Source organism: Sinocyclocheilus grahami, unplaced genomic scaffold (assembly GCF_001515645.1).
Source record: "Sinocyclocheilus grahami isolate Dianchi unplaced genomic scaffold, SAMN03320097.WGS_v1.1 scaffold255.1, whole genome shotgun sequence".
Lineage (NCBI taxonomy): Eukaryota > Metazoa > Chordata > Actinopteri > Cypriniformes > Cyprinidae > Sinocyclocheilus > Sinocyclocheilus grahami.
Genome location: NW_015505434.1, coordinates 1425398 through 1434185, shown reverse-complemented (window position 1 = coordinate 1434185; position 8788 = coordinate 1425398). Strand labels below are relative to the sequence as shown.

Below are 8788 nucleotides of genomic sequence, written 5' to 3'. Positions count from 1 at the left end.
GGTGATCATATGTAAAAAAAAATTCTACTATTATTATTATTATTATTTTTTAAATCTGATATCGGCTATTGTTGTTTTTGACAACTCTGACATTCTTTACCTTCTGCTGAAACAGGGTCACTCTTCCTGGAACGGACTGTGACGGTGGCTGTCTTTGAAAGGTCAGTTCCAGTTCTCCACACTTTCACCTCCACATAACCATCACTCTCATCCCCCATGTATTCAGTCTCTCCAAAATAGAAAGATGGCTCTGTACCAAGGGGAAAGATCAGTCAACTTTCAATCAAGTTTTTTTTTCTTCTTATCATTTTCTGTATCCTGAACAATCTATTTGAGTTTGAAGGAATTTTAGCATTTGATAGTTTATGTCAAGCTGACATAAACTCCACAAGTTGGCATAAAACCTCATGATCCATGTCATCCAGCATGATTTGATAATGTTCCAAAGAACATCTTGTGCATCAGTGAACGCAAAAACATTTGAAATTTTGTCCAAAGTTCAACATGGTCAGAGTTTTGCTTTTGTAATTAATAAAAAAATTTGAAATGAGATTTGGAATCCAAGTTTTTTAATAAATTTCGGGCCCTGCAGTACCTTCAGCAACACAGAAGCCAAGAGGTATGAAGGAATTTTAGCATTTGATAGTTTATGTCAAGCTGACATAAACTCCACAAGTTGGCATAAAACCTCATGATCCATGTCATCCAGCATGATTTGATAATGTTCCAAAGAACATCTTGTGCATCAATGAACGCAAAAACATTTGAAATTTTGTCCAAAGTTCAACATGGTCAGAGTTTTGCTTTTGTAATTAATAAAAAAATTTGAAATGAGATTTGGAATCCAAGTTTTTTAATAAATTTCGGGCCCTGCAGTACCTTCAGCAACACAGAAGCCAAGAGGTGTCCTTTCCAACAGCTATAACAACATTTTAAGCCATTGTTTTTAGAATTGTTAGGTAGTGTTTCATCTTACACAGATATGTTTTAACCCATTAGTGCTTCAGACAAAGATCTGGATCTGCCATCACCCCCATGACAGCACAGGAAACCTACCTTCATTTCCAATGTCCTGTCTGAGTGATGAAACCAGACCATTGAGTCTACTCCAGTCAAGATGCACTTGACAAGTTTTTTTTATGTTTGTGTGTGTGTGTGTGTGTGTGTGTGTGTTTGTGAGGTCTGAGAGGCTTCCAGAGCGATATCAGCATAAGATCATGATAAATTAATGCAGATGGCAGAGGGCTTTCCAGGGTGGGGGAAGAGGCCGTAAGTTTGAGGGGCCATACAAAGAAAAAGAGAGTAGTGACACCTCCATAGACAAGTCAGAGTAATATTTCTCCTATATCCTCTTCTATACGATATTCTGCTTGAGGGAAGAACACTGTGGACTCTGAAAAGAGAGAAATGATCATGCTTAAAAGTGAACATAAATAATAATAAGATGTTTACATAAATATTCATTTAAGCTTAGGTAGCCAAAAGTATGCAAAAAAGTACATTTGTGTTTGCTGAACATTTCATTTCAAAACCACTGGCATTAATAGGGAGCTGGTCCTGCTTCCACTCTTCTGAGAAGACTATACGTATTCCATTGTGGTGCACGCACTCTGGTAATAATATGTGTTTTACAGTACGTAGACAAAGTAGGAAGTCATTAAGCATGGCACAATTACCATCACCAGGATCTACAATCTCCACAGTGGCTATATCAGGGTATTCAAGAACAGCCATCACTGGCTCTGAAAGCTGGATTTCAAACATCTCTGAAGTTTCAAACTCTTGGTCGGTGAATATCTTCACCCTCCAGGTGGCGGATGTCTGGCCAGGGTTAAACTGGACCTGTTTCTGAGCTTTGCCGCGGAAGTCTTTGTCCTGTTTTGCTGTACCATCTTTGGTGGCAATACCTTTGAAAAAGAAAACATTTTTTAGACCTTAAACTATAAACATATCTCAAACTGAGTGAACAGTTTATAATATCTGCTGACTACTGCTAACTATATACTTTAAGGAACAGTAAAAAGCTGTGGTACAATTTAAGACATTGTAAGTCACAGTTAAAGGGCTGTAAAAAAACTAAACACCACTTTGATAAATACTAACTGACAAATGATGTCTCTCCCAAGTATCCCCGGCGTTTGAGGGTGACCTCCAGAAACTTTGCATCCTCATCCACAATGTAGTATTCCCTTTCTAGAGATATCCAGGCCCAATTCAGACGGAATGGTTGTGGTTTCAGTTTGTTGCCCCCTTTTCAAATAGAGAAAAGCACAATGAATTTAATGATGCACAATGAAAAAAGACAAAGTGTGTATTTGAGCACCTTGAGAACACAGAGTTTGCTAACGAATTCATCTCTTTCAAGTTCAGAAATATAAAAAGAAATAGGGGCCAAAATGAGTGCAACTTGATCCTGAGTCCTGCTTGTGGATGTCTTTGGTGGTTTCATTTTCTATTGACATCCTCCAATTTCTGTAATTACATTTATAATTACACTGTTGACCCATCCCTTACACCTTAACCCTCCCTTAAACCTACCCATACCACCAAACCTGTCCCTAATTGTATCCATATCCCACCTCAGTAGCAGCAAAAGTGTTTTGCATTACAATATGAACACAATAAGTACATTGTACTTATTTTTTGATGTAAGTACATAGTATTTAAGGCCACTTCATATAAAGGTGGACCACAAAATTTTGCATTGCAATTTTAAATGTGAATTTGAGAATGACATAAAAATAGTGCAACTCTTTTTATTTTAAGCAGTTTGTGTAAAAACCTGCTTGCTATCTTGTAGTTTTTACACACCCTGCTGAACATGGGTGCTGCTCTTTTAATGTGAGCATATGCAGAAGCAATAGTGTAGTTCAATTCACAATATGTGTCCAAAAATGTTTTGAAATAGAAGTTATGTTGTAAGATTGATTTATAGTAATCAATAAAACAGCATCATCATGTCCTCCATTGGCCTTCTTTTTTGGTCGCCGTGATTTTGCCAAGTAAGACATCTTTTGTTGATCCTGGATCAACATTACTGTTCAAAAATACAGACTTAACCCAATCCCCACCCTTAAACCTAACCTTACCCATAATTTATTCCTAAAATTATAGCTGATTAACAAGGGTTTGGAAGCACCTAATCCTGATTGTAAGTCTAAAACTGACATTTCCTGAAAAGTTATCTCTCAATTCTGATTGGTTGATTGGAGTGATGTTCCAGGATCAACAAGGATGTTGATCCAGGAACATGTTGTACTTGGTCAAATCACGCTCACCTTCTTCTTTACCACCCATGACATGACAACATTGGCCTTGACCAATCTCAAGTGTGCCTAAACAGCTCTGCCTAAAAATATAGAACTCATTTATTATTTTTATCTTTGCCCTAGATTGCTGAAGAGTCATTAAAAACATTGAAGCTGATTGACATAGAAGATGTAAGGGAGCCTCATATAAATTAGATGGTTTATCTCTTGTTAAGCTTTCACAGGAGTGTGAATACTGTGGCGCATTACAAATGCACCAACTAAGATCTAGCTGCCTAGCTGAGCACATTAACAAGTATTAAAACCAAGCTGATTTATTAAACATCCCACAGCGGCACAGTGCGAAGAAAATGAAGCACGTTTCAAAGGCTTATTGGAAGGTGAACCGTATCGTAGCTCAGCCAAGTACCTCTTTCTTCAGGAGACAATTTTCCCAGGCATACTGCCCAGTTTGAGTATGAACTGATATTGAGCTTAGTGAGGCTGTATCAGAGGATTATCAAACGGACAACATGCAGACTGAAGGCTCTCTTTCAGTTAAGATACAGCAGTCACCTGTGAGACGCTGAGGCCTTATGACATTTCTCTGGCCCTGGATAAGGGCACTTTGTCTGCAAGATTATGGAAAATAGTTTCACTTGCAATGGAGACAATGTCCCTCTATTCTTTAAATTCCATGCATATAAATAATTTGTCATGATTATCCTATATAAAAATATGAACAAATGTTAATAGGTACTGTAAGAACAATTAAACACAAAATAATAATACAATCACAAAGCACAATACTCTGTAAAGAGTGAGTATATATTAGGAATATAATTGACCCAATTTATTAGATGATTGTAATAGTACTTAAGGGGTTTTCATTTTGGAGGTTTTGCCAAAGACCTCATCCCAAAATAAAGACAGCTATACATTTTTAAAGACCAGTTTGTGAGTATGTGATATTATAAAGTTAATATAAATTGTTTAATAAATGATCAAATTATATTAATTGTTTAATAAATTAAAGAAATTAAATGATATTTTATTTGTTATTGTGCTAAAGCCATATTTATGTTTTTTTACCCTCTATTAGAGTAAAGATGAACATTAAAAAAAAATCATATTTCACAATTAATATCATTCTAGTCATTAAACATTGTCTCTTTAGAAAGCAATAATGAAAAAAAAAGTTAATATCAAATTCGTTAGTTATGCATGAGACATTTAATTATATCTTTGGAGTTAATGTTCACAGCCCTAAAAAGTTACTTGGTAAAATCTTTTTGTGATTTTCCAAACTTTCGTAAAAAAAATTACACTTTCTTAACTGTATTGCGTTGTATTAGTCACTGCCTCTGTAGTTTACTGGGTTTTGGAACAGAGCTTATACCGTGCAGTCTAAACAGATGCATTTGCAACTGATGTTTTGATCCACTATCACTAATGTACTGTTATTTCCAGAGTGAATTTAGCCATCAGAGTTGACAGTCACTTGGGGCAATTTCCTAAATAGTTTTATTGCTATGTTTGGAAGGCAGGTGCTGTTTAACAGTGACTGTGGAGCCCACCTCAGTTTTCTGACTGTGCACTTTTTCTTCTCTTTCTCACACCATTTCTTAGTGGTTTTCAGATTCCAAGAGTGGGAACTGACAGCTGTATCCTCACTCCCTGCATTTATCCCCTCCCTTGTTCACCCCTTTTGTCAGCTTTTATCTGTGCATGAGAGCAACAACTGAGGCAGACAGCAGGCACCGTCTGGGTGGCCCAAACCCACTGTCATGGTTCTTTCTGCTTCTTTCTACACTCTAGGGGGATTTGTGTCTACAATGAACAAACAACACAAAAGTGTCTGTCTTGAAGGCAGAATGTTTTCTAATGAGTGTTTCAGACTGTTTTCTCAGAATGTTGTTTTTAGTTCAGTATATGTCATGAGAATTGGAGCAGTGCAATGGCTGTTTTGTGGTGTTACAAAGTATTTCATTTAAGGGTTTCTGATATAAGCTAGAGCGGCAGTAAAGCCCAGTAAGTATCAGCATCACTGAGTGGTGCTAACTCATTTAATGGGTTCAGGCGTCCAGAGGGATGTCTGAAGCTCTTGAGGTATTTATGACTGCAATAATATATAGAAAGAATGCAGGGCTAAGTAATGGTCACAGTCACACTTATTCAAGTTACCAACAGCCTTTTATATTCCAAAAAAAAAAAAAAATGTTGAGAAGACCTGAACCCACAATAATTAAAGCTAACACTCATAGCTTCTGAAAAAAAAACTTCCTTATGGTAACACTTTAGTATAGGGACCAATTCTCATTATTAACTAGATGCTTATAAGCATGCATATTACTAGCATATTGGCTGTTTATTAGTACTTATAAAGCACATATTTTGCATGACCATATTCTACATCCCTAATCCTACCCAATACCTAAACTCAACAACTACCTTACTAAGTGAATATCTTCACCCTCCAGGTGGCGGATGTCTGGCCAGGGTTAAACTGGACCTGTTTCTGAGCTTTGCCGCGGAAGTCTTTGTCCTGTTTTGCTGTACCATCTTTGGTGGCAATACCTTTGAAAAAGAAAACATTTTTTAGACCTTAAACTATAAACATATCTCAAACTGAGTGAACAGTTTATAATATCTGCTGACTACTGCTAACTATATACTTTAAGGAACAGTAAAAAGCTGTGGTACAATTTAAGACATTGTAAGTCACAGTTAAAGGGCTGTAAAAAAACTAAACACCACTTTGATAAATACTAACTGACAAATGATGTCTCTCCCAAGTATCCCCGGCGTTTGAGGGTGACCTCCAGAAACTTTGCATCCTCATCCACAATGTAGTATTCCCTTTCTAGAGATATCCAGGCCCAATTCAGACGGAATGGTTGTGGTTTCAGTTTGTTGCCCCCTTTTCAAATAGAGAAAAGCACAATGAATTTAATAATGCACAATGAAAAAAGACAAAGTGTGTATTTGAGCACCTTGAGAACACAGAGTTTGCTAACGAATTCATCTCTTTCAAGTTCAGAAATATAAAAAGAAATAGGGGCCAAAATGAGTGCAACTTGATCCTGAGTCCTGCTTGTGGATGTCTTTGGTGGTTTCATTTTCTATTGACATCCTCCAATTTCTGTAATTACATTTATAATTACACTGTTGACCCATCCCTTACACCTTAACCCACCCTTAAACCTACCCATACCACCAAACCTGTCCCTAATTGTATCCATATCCCACCTCAGTAGCAGCAAAAGTGTTTTGCATTACAATATGAACACAATAAGTACATTGTACTTATTTTTTGATGTAAGTACATAGTATTTAAGGCCACTTCATATAAAGTGGGACCACAAAAAGTTTGCATTGCAATTTTAAATGTGAATTTGAGAATGACATAAAAATAGTGCAACTCTTTTTATTTTAAGCAGTTTGTGTAAAAACCTGCTTGCTATCTTGTAGTTTTTACACACCCTGCTGAACATGGGTGCTGCTCTTTTAATGTGAGCATATGCAGAAGCAATAGTGTAGTTCAATTCACAATATGTGTCCAAAAATGTTTTGAAATAGAAGTTATGTTGTAAGATTGATTTATAGTAATCAATAAAACAGCATCATCATGTCCTCCATTGGCCTTCTTTTTTGGTCGCCGTGATTTTGCCAAGTAAGACATCTTTTGTTGATCCTGGATCAACATTACTGTTCAAAAATACAGACTTAACCCAATCCCCACCCTTAAACCTAACCTTACCCATAATTTATTCCTAAAATTATAGCTGATTAACAAGGGTTTGGAAGCACCTAATCCTGATTGTAAGTCTAAAACTGACATTTCCTGAAAAGTTATCTCTCAATTCTGATTGGTTGATTGGAGTGATGTTCCAGGATCAACAAGGATGTTGATCCAGGAACATGTTGTACTTGGTCAAATCACGCTCACCTTCTTCTTTACCACCCATGACATGACAACATTGGCCTTGACCAATCTCAAGTGTGCCTAAACAGCTCTGCCTAAAAATATAGAACTCATTTATTATTTTTATCTTTGCCCTAGATTGCTGAAGAGTCATTAAAAACATTGAAGCTGATTGACATAGAAGATGTAAGGGAGCCTCATATAAATTAGATGGTTTATCTCTTGTTAAGCTTTCACAGGAGTGTGAATACTGTGGCGCATTACAAATGCACCAACTAAGATCTAGCTGCCTAGCTGAGCACATTAACAAGTATTAAAACCAAGCTGATTTATTAAACATCCCACAGCGGCACAGTGCGAAGAAAATGAAGCACGTTTCAAAGGCTTATTGGAAGGTGAACCGTATCGTAGCTCAGCCAAGTACCTCTTTCTTCAGGAGACAATTTTCCCAGGCATACTGCCCAGTTTGAGTATGAACTGATATTGAGCTTAGTGAGGCTGTATCAGAGGATTATCAAACGGACAACATGCAGACTGAAGGCTCTCTTTCAGTTAAGATACAGCAGTCACCTGTGAGACGCTGAGGCCTTATGACATTTCTCTGGCCCTGGATAAGGGCACTTTGTCTGCAAGATTATGGAAAATAGTTTCACTTGCAATGGAGACAATGTCCCTCTATTCTATAAATTCTGCACACAGAAATAATTTATTATGGTTATTCTGTAAGAAAATATGAATACAAGTTAAGTACTGTAGGAACAATTAAGCACATAAATTAATCAATAAGCAATAATCACAAGCAATAATCAATCAATAATCACAAGGCATGATAATCAGCTGTAAAGAGTATAAATTAAAAATATAATTCATTGAATTTGTAAGATGATTGTAATAGGCTACATAAGAAATTTTCATTTTTGGGTTTTTGCCGAAGACCTCTTCCCAAAACAAAAACAGCTATACATTTTTAAAGACCAGTTTGTGGGTGTGTGATATTATGGTGTCACCATAAATTGTTTTCAAAATTAAATTATATTTTATTTGTCATTGTGCTAAAGCCTTACTGATGTTTTTCTACTCACTATTAAGAGTAATGATAAACATTTTTAAATAGAAAAAAAGTATGTATATATATATACAGTGGGTACGGAAAGTATTCAGACCCCCTTAAATTTTTCACTCTTTGTTATATTGCAGCCATTTGCTAAAATCATTTAAGTAAATTTTTTTTCCTCATTAATGTACACACAGCACCCCATATTGACAGAAAAGCACAGAATTGTTGACATTTTTGCAGATTTATTAAAAAAGAAAAACTGAAATATCACATGGTCCTAAGTATTCAGACCCTTTGCTGTGACACTCATATATTTAACTCAGGTGCTGTCCATTTCTTCTGATCATCCTTGAGAGGGTTCTACTCCTTCATTTGAGTCCAGCTGTGTTTGATTATACTGATTGGACTTGATTAGAAAAGCCACACACCTGTCTATATAAGACATTACCGCTCACAGTGCATGTCAGAGCAAATGAGAATCATGAGGTCAAAAGAACTGCCTGAAGAGCTCAGAGACAGAACTGTGGCAAGGCACAGATCTGGCCAAGGTTAAAAAAA

General features: G+C 36.4%; 1 protein-coding gene across 1 annotated transcript in view; it reads right to left on the bottom strand.

The window, feature by feature from the left end:
* Positions 1-8788, bottom strand: part of LOC107598764 (FRAS1-related extracellular matrix protein 2-like) — a 41066-nt gene that overhangs the window by 12989 nt on the left and 19289 nt on the right. The window contains exons 3-7 of the mRNA XM_016290199.1: positions 6022-6168; positions 1677-1907; positions 1335-1393; positions 880-919; positions 101-250 (exon numbers count right to left, since the gene is read on the bottom strand). Coding sequence (XP_016145685.1) covers positions 101-250; positions 880-919; positions 1335-1393; positions 1677-1907; positions 6022-6168 — 627 coding nt within the window. The remainder of the gene's footprint in view (positions 1-100; positions 251-879; positions 920-1334; positions 1394-1676; positions 1908-6021; positions 6169-8788) is intronic.